Source organism: Dromaius novaehollandiae, chromosome 3, assembly GCF_036370855.1.
Source record: "Dromaius novaehollandiae isolate bDroNov1 chromosome 3, bDroNov1.hap1, whole genome shotgun sequence".
NCBI classification, from domain to species: Eukaryota; Metazoa; Chordata; class Aves; order Casuariiformes; family Dromaiidae; genus Dromaius; species Dromaius novaehollandiae.
Window position 1 is genome coordinate 92,456,705 of NC_088100.1, and position 24,603 is coordinate 92,481,307.

General features: G+C 38.9%; 1 protein-coding gene across 5 annotated transcripts in view; it reads left to right on the top strand.

Moving 5' to 3' along the window:
* The window catches only part of LTBP1 (latent transforming growth factor beta binding protein 1), a 209,614-nt gene that overhangs the window by 100,904 nt on the left and 84,107 nt on the right, over positions 1-24,603 (top strand). For all 5 annotated transcript variants that reach the window (XM_064509469.1, XM_064509470.1, XM_064509472.1 and 2 more), the window contains 2 exons: positions 11,796-11,898; positions 17,475-17,546. In XM_064509469.1, coding sequence (XP_064365539.1) covers positions 11,796-11,898; positions 17,475-17,546 — 175 coding nt within the window. The remainder of the gene's footprint in view (positions 1-11,795; positions 11,899-17,474; positions 17,547-24,603) is intronic.

Below are 24,603 nucleotides of genomic sequence, written 5' to 3' on the forward strand. Positions count from 1 at the left end.
TCTCTTCTGATTGAACAACTAAGGTTATGCCATCTTGCACAGTTTATACTGTCCCCTGCTTTAATGAGTCTTTTTAGATGTGCATCTCAACAGCCAGTACTCTGAAGGGGTTGCAGTTTTCACTGAAATTCCTATGCAACAACTTCATATGTTTTACAGTGTTGTAGGACAACACTTTTGATTTGTTGAAATGTGACCATTGAATAGAGTGGAAAATCATGAAAGCCAATAGAGAGTTCACTGAAGCATTAAAAGTTTACTTCCGTTTAAAATAAAATCTTTACTTCAGTTTCTTTTACATATGAGTGTTCAAAATTGCATATGTTCTTTCAGCTCTTGAAAACACTCTAAGAGGTGACACAGTTATCATTTTTACATACTTGCATGTATATGTAAATATACAGAGAGAGAGAAAAAAAGTATATGAGAGGAAACTGCAAAAATATTTGACTTTGGTCTTCCAGCTTGAGAGCAACGTCTGTACTTAAGCTTTTTTAACACTTCTATTGTAAGACCTGTATTATCTATTGCTTATCACCTTCCCAAACTTTAATTTTTCATGCTGAAATATTTTATACTGGATGTGTGCCTCAGGCTGAGATTTTTGATGAGGTTTCAGCAAAAATCATTCATCTGTTTTGAGAAATGATGTTAGGGAATGAATATGTTGTTTTACTCAGGCTAAAAAATTTTTTACAACTGTTCATTGAAGATTTGTATCATCTGGGTGCTTTGAAACAAAAACTTGAATCTTGGCCAGAAGGTCACTCTGCTTTTGCTCTTTCCAGTAACACGTACCCAAATTTGGCCAATTCCCAAGCATCTAAAAGTATGGGTGTATCTCCAGTATATTCCACTGACATTTGTTAGAAGGCGGGAGCTAAATTCTACAAAGATTTCATCTGCGCAGAGCATGGTCTGCCTTTCCCTCAAAAAGACAGCATCCGTCATCCCGAATTGCAGAACTGGAGTAGACTGTCCTTCGCAAGTGTTTTTTCTAGCTGTCAGTGGATGCTGTGATGCCAGGCATTCGAACTGAGAGCAAAGAAATTTCCTCAAGTTATCAAGGCTCCCAAGTAGCACACAAAAAAAGAGGGATGAGACTTCAGTCAAATACAGAGGGGCAAGTAGCTGAGGGGAAGATCGGTGTTGGGGGACAGATAGGAGCAGATGGAGTCAGAAACAGGGTGAGGGTAACGCAGGTGGCAGGGCCCATGGTCATCATAGCAATTGTGTTGTGGAACCTTGGACTGAAACCACAGTTCCTGAATCTCTTCATGCTCTTCCAGCTCCAAAGATCTGTGTCTTTTTCCTGTAAAATATTTTTCTCTTCTCCTTTTGGCAACTGGCTTATGGGGACTATCACAGTATTCCTACTAGTGACATAATTAACTCTACTTTCAAAAATCATTGCTGTGGATTTAAAGATCCCCGAATCTGCTGACGCAAGGCTATCATGTGAAGTTTTCTTATAATAGTTTAGAAAAAAATCATTCTGAAAAATGCGATAGGAGAAGTAAATTTAAACATCACCAAGCCTAAAAATGTTTTTAAAACATCAGACTTAAGTCTACCTATGAAACATTAAGGTTAGTATTCACTGATTGTTTAATACTTAACTTTGGATCTACAGTATTTGTTTATACTGATGAGGCCTTTGTGCTTGTCTCTTTCAGGAATAGTAAAAATTTTAATTTGTTCTTTGGGGACCTGATTCTGGCAAGTGTTGAATCAGGCACATGTTCAACTGAAAGTTTATGGATTTTACATGATAAAATGAATCAGGGCCCGTGTCGAACAACCGTTTCTTTATATTTCCAAAGAATGAGGGCTCTAACAGATGTGGCATTATCACATAGAATCATGAATTTCTGAAATTATTATTATAATTAGCGCTTTATTAGTATTTATTAGTATTTTTATATGCACTTGTATTCAGGGGAAGGCCCCATTCCTTCCTCAGAACCTTAGAAATGACACGGCCCTTGTCACTTCTAAGAAGGTGATGGGTGCTGCATCTTTTATCTCTTACTTCTTAGGCTGTATATATTTCCTGTCTGTTCTTTCTGCTTTGTGCTTGAGCCAGAAATTTTGAATCATGTAGCCAAAATTTGCAGTGCGCTATGCAGGCACCTCACATTACAATGGTTTTAAAACCAAGACTCACTCACCAGAAGACAGTAAAGTGCTCCATTTAAATGGGGGAGGAAAGGGGAAATTGCCTATATTGACCACATGCCTGACTAGAAATCCTACTAGATGCTCAGTTTCCAATTTTTGTAGTATTTTTTTTTCAGTATTCCCGTGAAACACTGTGCCTTTGCAGTGCTCTCAAGGAAGGACAGTGCCTCCTAGTTTAGAATAATGTCCATTTTCCTTTTTTCCAGTCTCAATTTGTCCATTCAGTGTCTGTCTCGGAGAAGAGTATAACAGGTTTTTCAGGGGGCCTTGTTGTTTAATGTAATAGTTCAGTTTACAGCTGGGGTTGTAGGGTAGCATTCACCTTTCAGATTTGAACTAGAAATTTCAATGTGCTTTTCCTGCAGTCAGACAATTAGTATGATCTGTTTCTGTGTTTTAAGCATACCTTGAGCTGGGCAAAGCACTTAATTTTTTTATCTTCAGACAGGTCTCTATTTTAAAAGAGCTTAGTTTTCTGTTTATTTGATATTTGCTTTGCTGAATATGAGGAATCTCTTCATTTGTTTAGAGAGGCTGCTAAACTGAGCTTTTGCTCAGTAGTGAGTTACAAGTCCGTTCTGGAGATTATGATGGATAATTTTGGTATTCTTCCTTTTCTTAATAATCATCTGTTTATACATTTTTTTGCAGGGTGGATTGTATATTCACTTCAGAAATGTTTTATTAAATATTCTGGGATCAGAGATCACTTTACTGTCTATAGAGCAGACTGATGGAAGCATGTGTATGGCCTCTTTTAGGGTAATCTACCAAGTTAATGAAGACTTAGCTGATTCCTGTTTTTATCCTGTGTTTTTAGTCTCCACCAAAAGTATCAAAACCTATACTGGGGGGTTGTGTGTATGTAACCTCTACTTTTCTGGATTTCTCTCCTTTTATCTCTTTCTTATTCCTTGTTCTCTCCATCTTTCTCCTGTATTTCAGATGATCCTCAAATTATACGTGCTCTCATTTTGATGCTTTTGTTTTTTTCCCACAATCTTTTCTGGAACATTTGTCATCTCCCAACACGTTCTTCCTCACCCCACCTTAGCTAAATTCCTTTAATGTGCCTCATTCAAAAACATTAGTCCTGCTGCCATCATAGGATGGATGCTGTATTCAAATACCAAGACATCCAGAGCATATTTTTTGCAGTCTAGTTCCAACACAGTGCATACTGTTAGAGCTAGCAGCTGGAGCCATCCTGAACCAAAGCTTGGATGGCACTATGGTACAGAGAGCTGAAGAATCTGGTCATATTCTCAAGCCTTAGTTTACTCCTACTTAGCAATGTAGAAGGACTCCTTTCTGCCTCATTACCTATTATGTCAAAAGTAACTAACCAAAGGCAGAGACCATTAGGATAGGATAGGAAAAAGGAAAAGAATGAAGATAGCAGTTAACTTACTGAAATGTCCTAGTTTAATGGGGATAGATTAATGAAGATGTTGTATGTTTTCATATATTAACCTATACACATTGCTTGATTGGGACTGTTTTGTGTAGTGTCCTCAGCACTGAGGACAGAAGTGGAGAGAGCAACTATGGAAGTGTAGTATTAATACTGTAATTTTTAGAAAGTAGCGTATAAAACAAATAGCCATGTTCTGGCTGATTCTTTGCTCAAGTCAATTTGCTTATGCTTGCTGCTTCTGTTCTCTCCGAGTGGAAAGCTGAACAAGTATTTCTTTTCCAGGAGATGTTACAATGATTGCTGCACAGTAGTTTTCCACGTTACATGACGACTTACTATGCAATTTTGCATAAAACTGGCATGGGTCATCAAATGCTTTCCTAATATCAAAAAGTTTTTTGCATAGTATATTGTAAACTAGCAATTAAGCTGCAGTCCAGAAATAGATTGTTGTCACAAAAATAGTGATCAAACCTTTAGGTAAACTTGTACTTTAACATATATAAAATGATCTTGAGAAAATAGAGACTTGACGTTAGTAAACAGTTACAATGGAAGCAGTAGGACAAAAATCCTACTCATTTATGATGGAGAGCAGTGGGTTTGTTGACAGCACTGTACATTACAGTGCCTTCAAAAGCTGGAGGCTGGCCATGGTGACTGGCAAGGTCCTTTCCAGCCTTGTATTCCTGTGTTTCTGAAATCCAAGGAGTCTGTCAGAGCACCGATTCACTAAGCCCTATTTAAAAAGCAAGCAAATAAGGAAGATTGTTTCTCATCTTTATATCCCTCATCTTCAGCTGCTCTTCATTTTAATTCTAATAAAAATGCCTTTATTATGACACAGAATATCTTGTTATTTCCGAGAATACTTTCACAGTATCAGTGGTGCACCTAGTAAAGTTTGTCGTGCTAATCAGAGTCCTGTTAATTCTGCATATGATTACCTTGCATTTAAATTGATATAGGAATGCAGATGCCTAATGTATCAAAATTCATGGAGAATTAAACACTACTTTTTTTCCCCCCCTTAAGACCACCTTGAAGTCTATTAAGTATACTTTTGTGTTTTGCTGCGGTCACTAACTTTAACTATTTTAGCTAAAAAGCCTGTTTTTCTCAAAATTGGTTTGGTGTCCTTTTTGCATAACTACAAAGAGAGAAGAATTTTTTGCAAAGCAGCAAGAAATTGGAGAAGCTGGCACATCCAAATTTGTCTAAAGCAATCCTGACTAGATTCATAAGTAAGACTAGTCTCTTCAGCAGATATTTTTGAGTTATTAGGAAGGAAACTTATAGTGATCTCAGCATCTGTAACTTAAAATAAGAAGACTTGCTGTTTTGAAGAGAGATAGATAATGAAGTCGCGTACCTCGCTGAAGGCGACATATGCCAAGATGTCTGTAAGGGAAGCTGGCTAAGAGGCCGTGTCTGCCAATGCTTGTGCATTCCTACTCACTGTCCCTCAGTTGTGCTGTGTGTAACTGCTGGGGAGCTGGGGGTGGACTGCTCTCTAAAATGATCGCTGAAATAGTTTCAGTTAAAAATGCTTTCTTCTGACCTCTCTGGGATTCTTCTAAATTCAGATCAGTTCCACGATGCTATGTGCGGGGGATAGGTCCTACCCCTCACTTGTCTGTTGTGTGCTGCGTGATGCTGAGCCGTGCTTTGTGCTTCCCTTGCAAAAGGCTTTGAAAGGTGGTGTAGAAAAGACCTGCAGCTCTTACAGCTCCTATCAGAAGGATGGCTGAATTCAAGTTGTTCAGGTATCTTTAGGTGAAATTTGGCCTATTTCAGTAATGCTTTGGAAAATCTTATTCAGGAAAACAAATATATCACCTATAGCAGACAATGGAAGCATCTTTTGATAGGTTTTTAAATCAATTTAGCTAAATAACAGGAGTAATGAATGCTAAACATTGGGAATTTTAAGCGCTGTCCATTTTTTTCAGTGTTATCAACACAGTCTCAAATGCTACTTAATTCTGAAAAATAACAAGTATTTCTGATAAATAGATGTTACTTGATCAGCACTTTTCGTGGGATTAATTTTTATAAAAATAGTTTATTTAATGGTGTGTTTCAGTAATGTCTTCTGCAGGTGACCTTTATCTCAGTTTGAGTGATGCCCTTCTCTCTGCCATCAGCCTTGATAGAATACAAAGTAAGCCAAGTGATAGGTGGCAGCTGGAAAAGTTCAGAAGGTTGTCAACATCGTATCACGACTCTGAGTCCAAACCATTAAGCTTGTACTTAATGTGATTCACACAAGGAGATGCACTGACCACATAGTTAACTTCGAAAATATATGTATATAAGTACATTTTTAGGAACTGGGTTTAGGTCTCTGATGAATTTTTCCCAATATGAAATATTAAACCAAAGCATCAGATATTTTTCACGTAGAAAGCAGAGCAGCAAAGTGTGTTGATAGCTGTTAATGCATAACTTAATCTATTTATATGACTGTATGCAATATGATCATAGTATATGTAGTCTGGAGGTGATGACAATAGTAATGTGCCAGTTGAAGTTATTCATTAAACAACATAAATATCACTGATGTACTTGAGATTTCACAAACCTTTCTTACGGAGGTAAATTTCAGGGATTTTCATTTTTTGACAGTAGTATGAAATGAACTTCCCTATTCATATTCTTTGGGAGGAAAATGATACAAGTAAAGTTCTATGCTTCATACTAGTCCTTTTCCTCTTCAGAGTACTTTTAAAACCTTTTTCGTTAGAATGGTCTTAAAATACCATCTCATAAAATAAAATAACTGTCTGGAATTCCTTGAAGCTCAAGGTTTGGCTTCTGAAGTTTTTAAACAAATAGACTGTCAGAAATCAGTGTGGATTCATTTACAGGATTAATGCTCTATTCACAATATATTCTTTGCAAAATCAATACCCTGAAATATCAGAAGATTAAAGATGTATCAGATACCAAAAACACCAAACACTGTTTTAATTACTCAAATAAAAGAAAGCTGGATAATTCTTACTTGCCTACGAAGAATGTTCTGCTTAAGCCAAAACAAATTCTTTACCAGTTCTTTTAGAAAGTCTGGAAGTATTTAAGTTTCTCTCCTCTGCTTATGAGACAATGCCTGTTAGTGAGCCAGTGTTACATGGGCCAGTATTCTTCATTTGTAACAACCTGTCATTCAGCTGGTCAGTAAGCTGATTAAGTAGGTTTGTTAATTGTTTCAGTACTATGGTTTATTAAATTTGTTTTTTGCTTTGGTTTCTTGCTCTGTTTGTAGTGCCTACAGAAAAAGAAGAAAAAAAAAGGAACAATCCAAGGTCTGTGCCTGCTGAATAGTTTACAGAAAGTTAAACAGTGTATCCATTCACTTTTGCTTTTGTGGTATGTGAAATGCAGCCTTTTAAGCTGAATCCCAGAGTCATTAGCTATTAGCTCAGTCAAAGCACCGATCAATTTCAGTCATAGTTAATCATGTGACACTTCTTTATTTATACCGATGTTGTGGCTTTAAGTAGTAGCCCATAACAGAGATTTGTAGATGGGTCACATAGGGGTGGGAGTCTCAGGAAATGTCCTGGTGACTGGACCAGAATCTCTTGCAGTTGCCCTGAGACTGATTGCCAGGCTGGGCTCTCTACTGCACTTTAACAGGGAGCTGAATATATTCCTCCTCTTAATGCCTTAGCAGAGGGGTTTCGAGGATACAATCCTGCATTTTCCGTGGCATTTGAAAACATATTAACCCTGATGGAGTGCATGACTCTGCACTCCAAGTGTGCGGAGATGGGACAGGCTGGAGTCTGGACAGAGGAACAAAGAGGTGATGTGGCTTTGGGTGGCCTTTGTGCACCAGCACAGGGTCAGCCAGAATTTCAGTCTTCCAGTGGGAATATTCAGTACTTCCCTCAGTTATATAAAACATTGGCATAGAAGCCCAGGCACGCATGGGGAAAATATGTGGACTCAAAACAATACTTTCAGTGTCTGTGAGTGCTTTACCCAGGAAGGACTTTGTTTTATAGCAGTACCATGTGTGCCTCATACTGCTGCTACTGCTGAGCCACTTTCAGCGCAGTTCAGTCCTTTTATACCAATCCTTCATGATTTCTTTGCCTTCTGAACCAATAAGAATTATCTCCAAATCGTAAGCTTGTGATTGATGTATCATTCATGGAAATCTGTTTTCTGTCTATGAGGAGTTTTCCAGAAGCCCTCAGGAATACATGGATGAATTAGTTTAAAATGTGTGTGGATGATGGACAGAAAAGTGGAAGCCTAAGGAGAATGGCATCATCTTCAAGCATAGCAGAATCTGTCGTTTCACTAACAGAATCTGTGTGCATGCGTTTCGGCCTCATTGCTTATTTTAGGCTCGTACTTACGTGTTGGAGGTGTTTCGAATGGTGAGACAAACTAAAAATAGTTGTGGTTTCACCCCAGTGACTTGTCCAGTCGCTTGTAACTCTGGGCCTGGAATAGACTGGCTGAAGAACTAATGAGTTCTTTTCAGCAGTAGAAAGGGGATAAGACTTCTAAAGAGGACAGAAATAACCTCAAAGTTTTTGAGACCCATAGAAAGAGAGTTTCAATTCATCAGTGCTTACAGTTTGTGAATGAGGAGCACCTTAGGAAAGTGTGGCTGGCTGGGAAATGGGTTGTGCACTGCCATGTGAAAGTATCTGAAGCACTGTTAAGATGTACCAGAGAAATCAGGGTTTATTAGCCATAGAAGAATTCACTGTTCTGCTTGGCTTAGGACTTTACAGAGCAGTCATTTTTCTCTTATGCATAGCTCCAAAATCACACAGATCTAAAGCACCACAAGGAGCCCCATGTGATGGTTGTTTTTCCTCGCTGGCCAATTCTTACAATGATCTGGACATTAACCAAATTATCACTGATTCTTCAAACTTTAATTCATCATAAAGGCAATGGGAGCAAGAGCTTTCATTGCTGCCAGTATTTACTGACAGAACTACAAACCACAGTTGCCAGATGACTCAAACTTTGGCATCCTTATTTTTGTTCATGGTTTTTATATGGAAATTTGAAGAAGTTATGACCACAGAGATCATGATTTTCAGTAGAGTGCAAATGCTGTAGCACCACACCTAAACTAAAAGCAGGCTTTAGTCCATCGTCTTCCTATTTTTCTTTAACTTTGTTTTGTTCTGTTTTTAATTTACCACTGTTAAATGACACCTTTTCTATTCTGGGGGAAAAAGAAAAAAAATGGGCCAGTTAATGATGGCGTATTGGCTCTCATGTTAATAGAGTATTGCCTTTACGCACACATGCTGCTGGGATGTGTCCTTGAGGCTTGTGACCTTGTAGCGGAGCAGTCCTGTTGGGTGTTATGTAATGTGCCTTGCGGCCCAAATGCTCAGTTTCTGAGATCATAAGGGGAGGTGCAGCAGCAACCTCGATTCCTCCCACATATTCTCAGAGACAGAAGAATTGTAAAACTGAGGCACAAGGGAAGGCCAGTGGGAGAAGGCAGAAGGAAGTTGAGCACAAATCAGTTTAGCTGACTCCCACAAATCACTACACTGTTTGACTTTAATAAGTGGCTTCTCTTTCTTTGAAGAAGCAGTACCTGCTCTAGGAAAGGAGCTGAGCACCTGTTATTACAAAATAAAACAGTCCTTGGAACATGCTCATCTGGGAGTTGAGAAACCCATGATATGTAAAGACGTGACAAGACTTCCGTAATTTTTTAGGGCAGCCACTTGGAGGAGACATTATACATTCTCTTCAGTTGAAAGACTTGGGACTTCTGGGAATTACAGGAAGGTGTAGCATACTTCGCTGGGTATCATCTTGCTAGAGGCAGTTGAAACAGTTAGTTCCACTTCTGAAAACAGCTGAGCTGCTGCAGGAGAATGGGGGTGTGCAGAATTCCCTGGTCTTGCACCTGGGCTGCCTTTGTCAAGTGCCAGGATTGCTGTGCTACCTTGCCATCCGTTTATGTATCTACAGCATGTCTATGAGCACCTAGCAGAAACTAAAGCTCAAACTCCCTTCTCAAGACTGAGGGTTGCTTTGAAAAACAGAGCAGAGTGTAACTGAGTGGTCAGGAATAATGATTCACCTACTAATGCCACCGGTGCTCCAAGCCAGTGGAGTGCAAGACAGTCTGAAAGGTATTTGTTCACACAGTGTGAGCCTAGGCCTGCGTCTAAAATGTGGGACTTACTAGTTTAGATACTTCACTGTTTCAAAGCAGCCAAATGCCATCCAGGCCAGGGCTGTTTCTCACCCCACTCATTGCCTTGGAACATGGGAAAATTTGGCACAGGACCCTCTGCAGCTGATAGTGTGAAAATAGACTCCTAAAGTTACATGATAACTGAGCAGTGTCTTTTAACCTGTTTGGCCGCTGCTCTCCTCACTCTGTTAAGACTTTCATATGTCACCCTAAAACATAGTTTTTAGCACGAGTGTTGCTGTCCCATATAGGGGTGATGTACAGAGACACACCATAACTTCTCTAAGTTGCCCTGGTGCTATAAGCTCCATTTTGTGAGTGAGGGTGGCTTTCGCTGGGGACAGAGGATGAGCTTGCTGCCCTCAGCCGCTCACTCACTCCTCGCTTGACAGGTATCTGAGCTTTGACTGCAGCAAGTGCCAACCTGCTGCAGGTTGCATGTTGCAGTTTGATGTTCAAATGGTGAACTGCTGCTGCTTTCAGTTTGCTGCTGGTTGGATTGACAGCTGAGATGTTTCAGGAGGTGCCTGGGGATGGTCTGTGAAAAAGAGCAGAGAAGATGGCTGGGATGATACCTTGCCTGCCCTCCCAATGCAAAGAGGGACCGTTTGATGAGTCAGAGCTGTGACTTTGTAGTTTATCCTACCTTTGCGTTAATAGTCACACTGTAAAACTACATGGAGTAGCCTTGCACTTGGGAAACTTCATTGACCCATGAGTGTCAGTATGATTAGAAGCACACTGGTCAGAGGAAGCTGTCAGTGCCTGCACATTCAGCATGCATCCCCCCTGCGGGTGATGGTTACCAGCCTAAGTGAAAGCAATCCCGAGGGCACTGCCTGTGCCATAGGATGAGCCAGCTATCTTGAGCTGAAAGATAAGCAGCAGTAAGCATTTGGTCAGAGGTTTTTATATGCTGACAGGAAGGGAAGTTAGGTCAGGGAGGGTCTGTTCATTCCGTAGTGAGGCACTTCAGCACATTTGAGATATTTTCTGCGGTACCTATTTGTGTCAGTATTTGCTTTGAAAATGTGTTACTAATTGGGCCTGTTGTGCATTTCCCTTGTACTTTGTGCACTTCTGTTTTGTACCTGATTGACAGGTTTAGATGTGTTTTTGAATACCTACATCTCACATGGAGAAATATATTTAAACTTTGTTTACCATGCCAAATGGAAAAAATTGCAAAAGTCAAAAATGCAAATTGTATCTCTTATACTTCTGAGTGTTAGTGTTTTTATTAATAAAAAGTGTAATCAGAACATTCTTGTTCAGGAAAAAAATGTAAAGAATATTTATTTCAGAAAAGATTGCAAGATTAAGTTAATTATCTGCATAGGTTGCCCCCATGAAAAGAGACACTTATCTGGAATAACGTAGACATCTCTAACTTTGGTTTCAGTCATCTTGTCTGTGTTACTTTCCCCTTCAATATCTGGACAGGGGAATCTTTCATTATAATTTGGCAATTTGCAGTAACTGGTCATAAACATTAAACATAGGTTGGCCAGAAGTTGAGGCTTTTTAATAATAGGAAATTACTTTATAGAAATCATGGTAATACTTTTTGTCCATTTCTTTAAGAGAATAATGAGAAAGGTATTTGAGATAATTTATACAGCTTTTGCAAAAGTAGAGGAACAGATTTTTATTAGGAAAAATGTAAGGCGTTTGTGCCAATGGAGAATTACTAGCTTGGAAATATACTCGCTCATTCCTATGACATACTATTCTCTTCTGTTTCTTTCTCCTTCTTTTCAAGTTGAAGCGGGGGAAGACAGTAATGTATTTCGAAACCTAATCTGCTCATTCCTGTGTAGAGAGCCATTCCAATGCAAGGGCACTATTTAAGTTCTGCTAAGAGCTCTAGTGAATCTTCAGTGTCTCAGTTATCACTGGCAAGAGACTGACCCAAGATGACTGAAAGAGAACGTTATACTAGAGGTGAGCGTCTTACCGTATTCACTAACCTGACTGTTCTTTACTTAACTATTCCAGTGTGGCAAAGCACTTCCTGGCCTTTCAAAGCAAGAAGACTGCTGTGGAACTGTGGGTACTTCCTGGGGTTTTAACAAATGCCAGAAATGTCCTAAGAAGCCGTGTAAGTGCTGTTTCATTATTATTCTCTGCATCAGTTTATAGCTTTTTTCTCAAATAGTATTTTTCCTTTTAAAAAAAGGAACATAATTGAAAGAACACCATGGTGTGATTAGGGACAGGTCACAGAAGCTGGATTTCTCCTGCATGCCAGCAGAGTTACAATATGCAGGCACTCAGTGCAGCCAGCAAAGTTAACATGGTTGGGGTTTTAATTCCTTCCTCCTCCTCCTAAGCTGGTGACGTACTGTTGTGTTTTCGCAGTGCAGGAAGGATAATGACATTGAATCATCTTGCCTCTTCTAGCTGGATTTTTTTTTTTTAAAGTTTGCACAGAAATGTTAAATTATTGAGGCGCCGGTTACTGCTTGGAGGGAATGCAGTGACCTCTTGAGACTGCAGATGAACTTTTAAGTTTGAAGCCAAAGGTTTCTAGGCTCTGAGTTGTCAGTTACATTTTTTACTCTGTTTTTGAAATATTTTCCTCTACAATTAGGCTATGACAAAGACTTTCCTCACAGTTTTGTTATGATTTGACATCATATTGTAATGAGAAAGAGCTTTCAAATAACTTGCGGGAAAACTGAAGCTAGTCTCTTAAACTTTTGAGAATGACATTGTTGTTGCACAGCAATAGCAATACTTCTCTCTCATGTGATGATTTTATCACTAAATAGGAGATAAAGAAAGATAAACAATGCGATCTCTGTTTTGCAGATGGAACAGGCCCCCATTTAGTGAGCCAAAAGTAGTGCAAGGAGTTGCAGTCATTCTTACACAGGTCTCCTAGGCCCTTGTTATCCGTATAGATAGCAACACTTGAAACAAGTTAATTGTTTGATTTTGGGAGCATATTTTTGTCCACAAATCTAGGGAAGTGCATAAAATATAATTCTAAGAGAAAATTATTTACTGACTGAGTCTGATCCAATAACTTATGAAGGACTTGAATTTTGTGTTTTGGAGTATGTTTATCTTCTGCTTTACTTCCAAAAGAAAGCATCCCAAAAGTCTTTGAGGGCCATAGTCAATAAAAGACTCAGGTATCTAAATTTTAATTTCTGCAGCACATAACTCAGTAGTTTCTAACAGGAACATTGCTTCTGTATTGGTGTACCTCTTTGAATTGCAGAGTGTGTCCTGATTCATAGCTCTCTCTGCAGAAGTAGCAATTTAACTACAGCTGAAAGTTTTGTTCATCATAAGTGCCTGAGTACATAGCATGTATTGCTAAGTAGGTGTAGGTGTGCCATGGGAAAATCACTAAAGCCTGATATGTGCTAGAACCAAGAACTGGCTGGAACTACTGTTCCAAATTTTTGGTACCCGCTACCAAGGGAAGGCTATATGTGCTGCTTCTTTATAGCTCAGGCTACCTGGTCACCTCAGCCTGGAATCCGCAACAGACAACTTGATGATCAGGGAGCTGCCTAATGCCAACGTGCTCTGCATGCTGTTAAGAGCAAACTATTAGGGAAACACTGGAGCAAACCTGTCTGAAATCCTGGTTCCCAGGTGCCTCCAACAGGGGTACAGACAAGTGCCTGAATAGACTTAGGATACGCAGCCCGGAAGCCTCTCCTGAGAGAAAGTCCACCATTCTTTTTCAAAGAACCAGAATCATTTTTGTGAAATGCTGATGATAAGAATGCTGTCCTTTTAATACAAAACCTTAACGGCTAATACAGTCACTCAAGATGGGGCAATTCAGAGTTCCTTTTTCTGCCAGAAGAGTTTCATGTCTGCATTTTATACCTATGAGGAGTTGCCCTAACCCGTAAAATGTAGCAACAGTTCTTGGAACAGGAATGGTAACCCAGTCTCTTTCCCAGTGAGTGTCCTTAATTATTAAAGGTATGAGTCATGCTCACTCATGCTTTTTGGCAAATTAGTCTGGAATTGGTTTTCGCATGTAACTTTATAATTTCAATAGGAGAGACGGAGAATGCTGCCACTTGGAATTATCCAGTCCTGTGGTTAAGGAATTCCTGGAAAGTAAGGGTTTGAGTCTCCTAGATGCAGTGAGATGCATTACTCATCTTTCTAGGTGGCAGCTCTCACTGTGCATTATCATTTTAAGAAGGGATGGGGAGATGAATGCACTCCCTCCAAGTTAAAATACAGTGTCATCTTCCACTGCATTATATAGAGAGTGTGATGTGGTTGGTGTATGCTTTAAAAACATTCCCTGATGGAGCCTCTCAGAAAGCTTTGGTAGAGAAACGCATAATTTCTCAGTCTTGATTTGATCTAGGAATGAGTTAAGCATCATGAAGCTACCCAGTCATTCTATGACTTATGGCGATTCTGCATGTGTGCAAATGGTGAATTTTCAGGTTTCCAGGAATTTGAAGTGATAAATTTAGAGCGTTGCAGGAGTTCAAATGATTTCAGAGCGTCTTAGTGGGAGTTTTATAGATGTCAGATTTGAACGTCGGCACACAACTTGCATTTTCAGCTCTGTTTTGGACCTAAACCTAAGTGTCCTTTGCAATGGGTGTCAAATTAGGTGTCTCAAAGTATTGGTGTTGTGCTTCTGTAGAGCAAACAATTTTCAAAGATAAATGTAAATTTGTGATGAGAATTAATAAAACTGTGGAGTGCCTGCGTAAGGAGGCATCATATATTTCACTGAGTATTTTTTTTTTCACAATAATGAGAATTTTTCAGTGATGGAAAGAGTATGCATAGCTATACAGGATATAGGATCAAAGAACTCATTTCTGGGATTCAAGCAGATTACTAACAGGTTATCAGTAAAGTGATGTCCATGGTTGTGTCTCAGCAGGCAGAGTTCTGGCCACATTATTCCCATGCCATTTTGACATATTTTGACACTTTTCTTCATTAAATTGGTATTACCCTTTTTATTGTAGTCATTTTGGAAGCAAGCAGATTTCCTTTTATGGTTTAACGCTTCATAAAGTTCATTTAAGATTGACCTGTTTTTTTATAAAAAGACTTAAGCAGGCTGTATTTAACATGTAGTCACCTGCAAAACCCAGTTCAGCAACATATTTAAGCATGCACTTCACTCTCAGTAGCAAGCACTTAAAAATGTCCTTTCTTTTCTTTCCCCTTAAGTCAACTACTTAAGGATGTACTCAACTATGTGTCTTGTTCAGATGGACTTGAGTAGAGCTTTGTGAAGATGTACTTAAGTATTTTGCTTAATAGCCACTTGAATCAGGGCCTACTGTCCTGTTGCAAAGTTGAGTGCCTGGGCCTGAGACAGGAATCCCATGTCTATAAGCTTACAGGCTAGTCAGTATTACTGGAAAATACAAGGAGAGATTTAGGAACAGATCTGTCTGCAGAAGAAGACTTTTAAATCAAACTACATTTCTATGTTACATTATGAATGTTTTGATTGTTCTGGCTACTTCCTAACAGTTAATAATTATAAACAGGTTGTCTAAGTGAGTAAAGAGTAAGTAATGTAGGATGCCATCCAGCTCTGACATGGATGACTAGCCATTGCTGAACAAACTCCTTACTCTGCTGTGACCTGCTTACACTGCTGCTTTTTGTACAAGGAGGAAAACAGCTGCTAGTAAGCCGCTATTTCCCGTTCAGTGGAGGAGGAGGAGGAAGGGAGATGGTGAAGTCTGACCTTGCTCCACCAGTGCGCTTTCTAGAACAGCAGAGTCACTGTGCAAGGGCAAAAGTGCCTTGCTGCACTGGAAAAGGCTGGCACGGCTGGGGGGGAGGTACTCCACGTACGACCGGGACAGCTCTGCTCTTCCTGCATTTTCCCTGTGCAAGGCTCTGCAGCAGGCTAATGTTCCTGCCCACAGGAAGTCAGGGAGATACTCCCTTGGTTTCAGTATGTATTGAATCAGGTCTGCAATGGCAAAACACAGGTAAGTTAGGACATCGGACATCATCAGTTGAAAATTAAATTATCAGTCTGACTCTGCCAGCATTAGTGTTGAGAGTTTCATTGACTTTTAGGGGACCAAGAATAGGGTAATGCAGAGCACTTTTGAAAATCTCACCTTAAATTTCATATACATGTATCAAAACTGATTTTGGTATTTACACTGTGATGGCATTGGAGTTGGCTTGAAAATAAATGTGTGGCTGCTACTGGTATGGTGACAAGCAATGTTTCCAGTTTTTTAATTTATGTTAAAATGGTTGTAGTCAGTGTAAAGATGGAAGGTGTATGTGTTCAAAACTATAAGAATATTGTTGCCATTTTTATTACCTGTATTATTTTTGCATTTACCAACCCTCAGCAATCTTCAGGGAGAGTCATAATGTTCTAATTAAGCAATTATTTGAAAGATAATTCACAGTGATTTAAAATAAAACCAACTCACTCCAAAAGTTGCTGCTCAAGATCGCCACTTAAATTTTTCCAGAATGTAGGAAAAGTTTTAAAAAATTAAAATAATTTTTTTTTCACCCCCATAGTGAAGGTTGAACTAAGCCACAGGGATAAATGTGCAGTTCAAGCATTTTATGTGAAGTGAAGCCAATTGAAAACATTATCTCACTCAGTTTGTTCTGTCTTACTTGACAGTTTATATACAGTAAAGATGGAAAGTAATGCATTTTGATTTTTTTTGGCCTGCTGAACATTTAAAACACTTTTAAAGGAAAACAAAAGATCTGACCAAATGTAAGGTATCTCTGTTGTAGCATTCAAATTCTGAAAAACTCTCCTGGCTCTTATTAAAGGCACTTGTGAGATCATAGTGCCAAAAGTTTAGTCTTATATGTTTAATAAAGTACTGGGCTTTGCCAAAAGGTTAGCTTTTAGTACGTAGTCATACAAAGAAGTTACCGCTTTCATTTATGATGTTACAACAATTTAAGAATCAATAAACAGTTTTCTGTGGTCTCAAAGGCAACCTTAAGTGGAGGAAAGAAGCAATAAATAGAAACAAAACTGTAGTTAACTGAACACTTTCTATTTTGGCAAAATTGAACTCAGTCTGTATTTTGTAGTGTTTTCATGCCCTTGACATTTTACCATGAACAGCCAATAAGTGACACAGTCTTTTAAATTCAGAAACTTTAGGTCGATCACAAATGTACCATTTTTCTTCTTTTTGCCTCATTTTAAAAGTTTATTTGCTTCTGTTTCCTGTGCATTTTAAATCATTTTTAATTCATTGTGGCAGGAGAAACACTACTCAACTATTTTGCTTGACATTGCACCCTGTTTTGCATTCTAGTACTACTTTCAGGTGTAAAACCACTCACTTTCTATCATAAATCTTCAACTTTATCTTTTTCCAAGGTGATATTGGTAGCTGATTTGGGAAGATAATGATTTTGAACATTTGAGAACTAGGTGAAAGATTGCATCCTGATTTCAGAATTTCTTCTTTTGAATCAAGAATATAAATTTGAACAACTGAAGACTTCAGTGATACACATACAGAAAGAGATGGAATTAAGGTTGCTTGTACAACCTTTATTTTGCATTTCTTGACCTCGTTGTGCTTAACCGTACATAATTAAAACTATTATAACTTTTTTCATATTTACATAATAATTTGACTGTCAGGTTCACCAGAAGAGGATTTAAAACATAGCAGTATTTAACTGATGTGATTTTTCCTTCAGCTTACCATGGATACAGCGCAATGATGGAATGTCCCCAGGGCTACAAGAGGATCAATGCTACATTTTGTCAAGGTAAGACAGTGTTCACAATTGATTGTGTTTGTTTTGAGTACCAGTTTTGTGTGACAGCTTCTGCAGTATTCTTAGATGAATGATCTGGTCCATTGATCTGTGTTTGGGAAAAAATGTTGAGGCTCTTTTTAACTTTTTCCAAACTTTGGAAACTCTTTAGAAAGTCTTTTGCTCCAGGGCAAAAACACTCTCATGTATATTCTCATTTTTTGGGGTGATGTGTAACGATGGCCTCATAAGTATTTGTTTCTGTTGTTGTTCAGTAGGAATACACTGCTCCGTCAGTTCTTTCATAAAACAATTAACCTGCTGAGTCAGATGAAACTAACAATAGAGAATAGCTTACACTAATCATTACACTTTAGACTAATCAGAAAATGGTTGTTTTGGACTTCAGAGGTGAGACACAACAAATAGTACTGAGCACATCCAGATAATGTCATTGGTAAGTGAATATGGAAATCCTTGCCTACCTGGCTGCTGTGTAAGGGGGGGAACCGTGTACCTCAAGAATGTACATAGTGCAGATGGGGAAGTGTGAAGCATAAACTGTGTTACTCAAAGATTAGAGTTGCATGTGGAAGATTTCTTGGGCAAAAATGCTCTGTATCTCCTGGCTCTACGCATACAAGTTGTCAAAACAAGATTCTGGGATCTGCACAATCATGCAGCTGCACTATAAACCACAAGCGACTCGCATATAGGTTGCACAGAAAGCCATGGGGCATTTGGATTTTCCCAGCCGATGTCATCTCTGCCTGAGGAAGCTGAAGAGATGGCCTTAGACATATGCTCCTACTTACTGCATGTCTTGGAGTGTTGAACAGATGTGCAAGATGAGGATGTAGGAAAAAGCTTAACTGCTTGTCCTACTTGTTTGTCATAGCTCAAGGAAAGAAGAGAAAGGAGCTCTGAGAATGTGTGAGCAATCCTTCAGTGGTGCTCTTCAGAGAGATTTGTGCAAGGAAAGAAAGTGTGAGTTAAAGTGAGGATGATGCTAACCTGTGGTTAGGTTTGCCAGTCACTGCTGTCACTGCAAGAGTACAAGAGCTGCCAGCAAATAGTTGTGGGGGTGGAGAGGAGAAAATGAAAGAGTAATTGACAGCAAAAGATATAGAAAGGCTTTTTGGAGATAAAATTAATTTCATTTGAACTGGAAATTCTCAGTTAACACATGGATAAAGAAATGTATGGCAGCCAGTCACATAACAAAATTATTTCCCAAGCAAAAAAGTACTGTTCATAGAGCACTAAACACAGACTCAAAGTCCTGCTGCTTCCATTGCTGAGGGAAACATGAGCTGCTGCCCAAAAGTTTCTCTGTCAGGCTCTTTAGCCTATCTACTGCCCAGTTTCCTACCCTGTGGTTTACAGGTTGTCTGTTGTTTACGGACTACAGTTTGCAGGATAGGGACAGTAGAGGACTATGAAAGAAAATTGTGTTGGGTCAAAATATTAAGGAGACTAAATGGAGAAGACCTGCAAATTGCATGTCAAGAACTTGTTCCCTGATCTGCTTTGACAGACCGTAGATTCCTCTTAAGAAAAAAAGGGGCAGGGAGATGTTGATGGCAACTTACTGATGAGGACTGTAAAGTGAAAAAGTGAAGGAGGTGAGTGTGAGGCAGGTATGTACCTTTTCCCACTCTCCCTCAAATTAGACATGCAGGTGGCACATATATTTCATCAGGATGCTCCCAACCATTTCCAAAGAGGTTATGTCATTCTGCCTATTAGTTATGAGGTTTTCCAGAATCTGCAAAAGAGGGAGGATTTCTAACTCAGAGCAGTGAAAGTGTCTGGAACATGTGTCTCAGCACCATCATGCATCGTTCTGAACATGGTCCAGGGGGGAGAAGAGCTTGTGATAACTCTAATGGACATGCACAAACTCCACTGTATACACCTTGGTTTCCTAGACAGCAGCAACCCAGCACACATTCAAAGGAAGAGTAGGATATTCAGTTTAGTTCATTAGCAAACCTTATCTTGGTGAAACTACATTATATAATCGAGGGCTCCAAACAGTTAAAAAATGGTCTGATTCTTGTGAAGGTTGCCAGAAGTTGGCCAGGAAATTGTTTCACTGAGCAATGACAGGCTGACAGAGAGAGAGAACATATGTCTCTGGGTAGGAGCATAAGAGGGAGTGAAGTCCTGCCATGGTAGTGTACAGAGACAGGTCAGTACCTGGTACGCTAGTCATTGTTTTCTGCATTGTTTTTTGATAGTTTTTCCTCTGACACATTTTTGTACTACATAACTAACTCCTTAAGGAATAGTAGGCTTATCATAGGTTATTGTATTATGCTATCATTATCCTGGAAGAGAGAGAACTGTAGACTCAATGTAACTTGTAGTTGATACAGAAAAACTCTTAACCTAGACTTTTATTGGAGAATGGGAGTTCCGATTATCCCACCAGGGAGGAGACTGTTGATGAACTGGGGACAGGGGACAATTTCCTAGCTGTCTGGAGAGGGCAGACATAAATGAGTGTGGTGACTGCTACATTTGCCCCATATTGCCTTTTCTGGGGTTGAATGCTTCTCTGATTTACTCACCAAAACACTCTGCAAATGAGGTAGAAATAGAGAAGCAATCGACGGAAGGAAAACCCATGAAACAAAGACCAGATGATATTTGGTCCTATTGAAGTGAAAAACAAGACTACCATTTCCTCTCAGAGGGTCTAGATACTGCCCTCTGTTTGCACAGTTGTCAGGAAAGCTGGGTTCACATGTGAAAGAGCTGCTGTCGGGATGTGTTTTGATCCTGTAGTGGTCGTTAGCATGTGTGGTGACTGCTACATTTGCCCCATATTGCCTTTTCTGGGGTTGAATGCTTCTCTGATTTACTCACCAAAACACTCTGCAAATGAGGTAGAAATAGAGAAGCAATCAACGGAAGGAAAACCCATGAAACAAAGACCAGATGATATTTGGTCCTATTGAAGTGAAAAACAAGACTACCATTTCCTCTCAGAGGGTCTAGATACTGCCCTCTGTTTGCACAGTTGTCAGGAAAGCTGGGTTCACATGTGAAAGAGCTGCTGTCGGGATGTGTTTTGATCCTGTAGTGGTCGTTAGCATGTGTTTTTCAGTGGGTCAGGCAAAAGTATGCTGCTTGTGTCTGTCTGAAGCAAATGCACTTTTCTAGAAGAAAACAGGACAGGGCTGATGAAGCAGCAGCCATCCATATCACAGACTTGAAGGAGCAATAGCTGTGACAAGAAAACTGATTAAGCTACTGGAGGGATGGGAGGGCAGGTTATTCCTATTTTGGTAGTAATCATTTCAGTTAAATTGAAAAGGAGTGGCACAGAATATCCATATGCAAGTATGCATTTTAATTAGGTTATTCTTTGCTCAAAGGGTCTGCACCCTCTGTCTGTTCTCAGAAAGGGCCAACATTGCCAGACCAAATAATACGAGGGATGTATTTCTGAATCCATGCCTGCAGCTAAGAGCGCTGCTTTCACCTAGACATCATCCAACTTTCCCTGCCTTTGAAAACTCTGGCCTAAACGCCTAATTAACCTTTTGTTCTACATTATTTTTGCAGTCAAAAGCCCCCTTAGTTAACAAAGCCTATGTGGTATTAGTGTGATTAATAACCAGATCCTGATTTCCTTTCAAGTGAATGAACTAATGTAATGAAACATTCTTCTCTCTTATGTGTACGTAGGATAACAAAGAACCATCTGTGGGTACGTTAATTTGAACAGTTTAGTATAACTGCTATCAAGCAAGGCTTTTTTCCCCCTTGGTAATTATCTTTTCAGTGGGATGATTTACTACATGTACACACATGGATGCCCTAAGGCTGTCTTTAAAACCAAACTATAGCTTATCAGATCTGGAACTTCCTTGTCAGAATGCAAGGCTAATTTCTGCTTCTGTGTTTAGAACTCTATTTACTGTTTCCTCCTCCTGCTAATGGTTTTCTTGGAAAAATGAAATGGAATGAAAAAATTACATTAAATTAAAATTAAATTAAAAATCTTATCTTGAAGAACTGGAAAAATACCTGAACATTTGTTGTATTCCAGTGAAGAGGAAAGTTGTGCATGAAGGTTCATGAAAATTCTCCCTGTGCTTAAAATTAAATGTATATGAGTTTGCGGAAACTAGTACTTATATATTAATGGATCAAATTCTGTTGTTATGTGCACTGGGGACTGGAAGCTTTTTTCCGTTCACTTCAGCGTGCTTTTAGGTAGATTTTAGTGTACATTCTGCCCTCTGACGTTTGTCCCCAAAATACACACATCAGTTCGTTTTGCCTGTGTGTCATTTCTGTACGTGATGACTTAAAGGGGTTAGTTTTGTAAGAAATACTAATTAATGTTACTAAGCTAGGAAGTTAACAACCTTCCTTAAAGGAGCCCTTTTATGAAAATCATGCCGAGACATAAGGATATCTCCAGAAACAGGGCGGGGTTGTTACTGTTTGGACATGGCTTTTCTGTTTGAAAAGTGTGGCTCTGCTGACCTGCGTTCCAGTAAATTCCACGCAGGAGCACAGAAGGGTTTGGATTGATTTCTGCTGCTGCTACACCATTAGCTCACAGAAATTAGTGGGTCATTCGTTGTAACTTTTGAAAATATACACTGCAATATCTCCTTTAGCAACCGAGCCTTGTTGTTTGTTTTTTTAGCCCTTGTTATTCTCGCTAATCAGATTATTATTGAAGTAATCAGATGCAATGGAGGCAGTAAAATGTGAATCTTACACATTTCTTAGAACTGAGGATATTAATAGTGGTTAACAATAACAGCTACAGGAGGTTGGAAGAGTATTTTCAGTTTTGTTAGCATGTGCTGTTTTACATGATGTTCGAGGAGAGAAAGAAGGCCTGCAAATTGAGCCTGTTATTTGGAGACCCTTCAGTCAGATGGGCACTCCCAGTGAAGCCTAGTATACGCCTACCAAACTGAGCACAAATTTCACAAATGAGTCATAAATTATATATTCCAGTCTTAATTTGCTGTTTGAGATATTGTGCATATTAAAGAGCTTACTATATGAAAACATCTGTCAGGGCAGATATTACTGAAGAACATTTAATGGCTGACCACTAAGTTGTTTCTAATGAAGAAATTATATTGCCTAGTACTTTGACAAATTCCAAGTAGTATATGATTATCTAGAAGGCTTGCTTTGCTTAAACGTAACAAAGCATGTTATATGTATGAGGTTGTTATCAAGAGGCAGTTTGCTTGTTTTGCATCAAACGTGGATAAACATTTTCCATTCAGTTTTATTCCTTAGTCATTTAAATGAAGTCAGTCTGCTTCCCTCTTAGAGTTTGAGAAAAGCATAGAATTTCAGAGTGAAGCGCAAAACTAGCCCTTCAGAAACTTTTCGGCAGTGCTTTGGACTGGAATTGGTGTGGGCTGCAGACGTCATGACTGCACGAGTCCTGTTGCAGCAGGTACTGAGGGTGTCAAAGGGGCTGCAGTACTTCTCAGATGCTTTCTAGCCACAAGTTTGTTCTAAGTATTTCAGTGCAGCCAGGTCTCTGGTGGCCCAATCAGGCTTTCTGCTTCTGCTAGTCCTGTCTCTTGGTCCTATATGTATAAATACCTTCTGGGTATCATGACTGTCCTAGCCGAAAGCCGTTGCATATTTGTTTGGCCACTTTGGTTCCAAGCTAAAAAAGTACAACTCAAGAGACTGTTTGAAAGGGGTGGAAGGAAATTTTTCACTCCTCTTCTAAAAACTTGGGCCAGCTGACTTGCCTTCTGACAACTGCTATGCTATTTATCTCATAAATAATTTTCCACCAGTTCCAGAAATTCACTAATTTAGAAACCTATATTTTGAGAACTTCTTTTTTACATTAAAAAATACAACTCTCCTGTCCGCAAGTTGCACTTATGTGATATTTTAATCCACTTTTATTCTGAATCCCATAGTAAAGAAAAATTGCATTTTAAATTAAAAAATATTTACCAGAAGCTAATTGTTTACTCTTGTCTTAATTCTCTCTGGGATTTCGTAGGATTTCTACATTCTTTGTTCTTATCTTCGAACTATGAGCCAGAGTTTTCTTGCCTTCAGTGGTGGAGAGAGGGAACAGTGCAAGTCAGCATACAGAGAACTCATTCCATAATCAAGAATTGTCTTAAAAATTGTGAAATTAAAAGTTGTTTCATTCTACTTATGCATACAATAAGGATTTGAAAATCTAAATTTTTCATTGACTTTGAGGCAGGCTTTCCTCATGCTGTTATTGAAAATCACCTACCAAATATATAAAATAGCAAAAGCTGTGTAAGAATGAAGTTTATTGTTTCAAAAGGGGGGTTATTGTTTTAATGAAATCATTTCATGGTGTTCTTCAGTATTGTGTATTAAAATTTTAAAAGTCTTTTAATTAGTTCATTGGGTTGTAGTAAAATTTAAAAAATCTAATTTTGATAGCTGATACTATCGTTTTAAAGTTATCAGTGTCCTGAAAAGAAATTTGACTGCATTCTGTATATGACTAGTAGCAATGACTTCTTTCAAAAAACAAACTTACAAACGTTGTGTGAAAGACTACTTTTTGTTTACATTTACATTTTTCAAAATTCATATAGTGACTTCTGACTGTTTTTTTGGAGCTCTTATGAGTGTTTTTCTTGAGCAAAAATATTTTCTTTAAAATGAATGTGGTAGATTTAAGTAACATATTGTCACAAGGTTGCTGTTCTGACCAGGAGACGTTAATAAACACACACATTCAGTTCTAGAATTTTGTTTTCAAGTGCAGCTAAGTGCTCCAAACTATGATGATTTTAATGAGCATAAATTGAATGGCATTAAGCTTGGAGATGAAGGAATGAATTTCGTTTTATAGGAAGGAATGTTTCAAATTCCATTATGTTTTTGACCAAATACGGACCTAAATCACTACTAAAAAGAGTAGAGTGGACTTGCTCCTTGTGTGCAAACAAGCTACAAGGCTGAAGGGAGTGAAGACAGTTTTACACCACTTCTGTGTTCCTCATGACTCTGCATTAGGCCAGCTGGGCCTGGGTGGTCTGAAGAGCTGTTAAAATGGTTGACA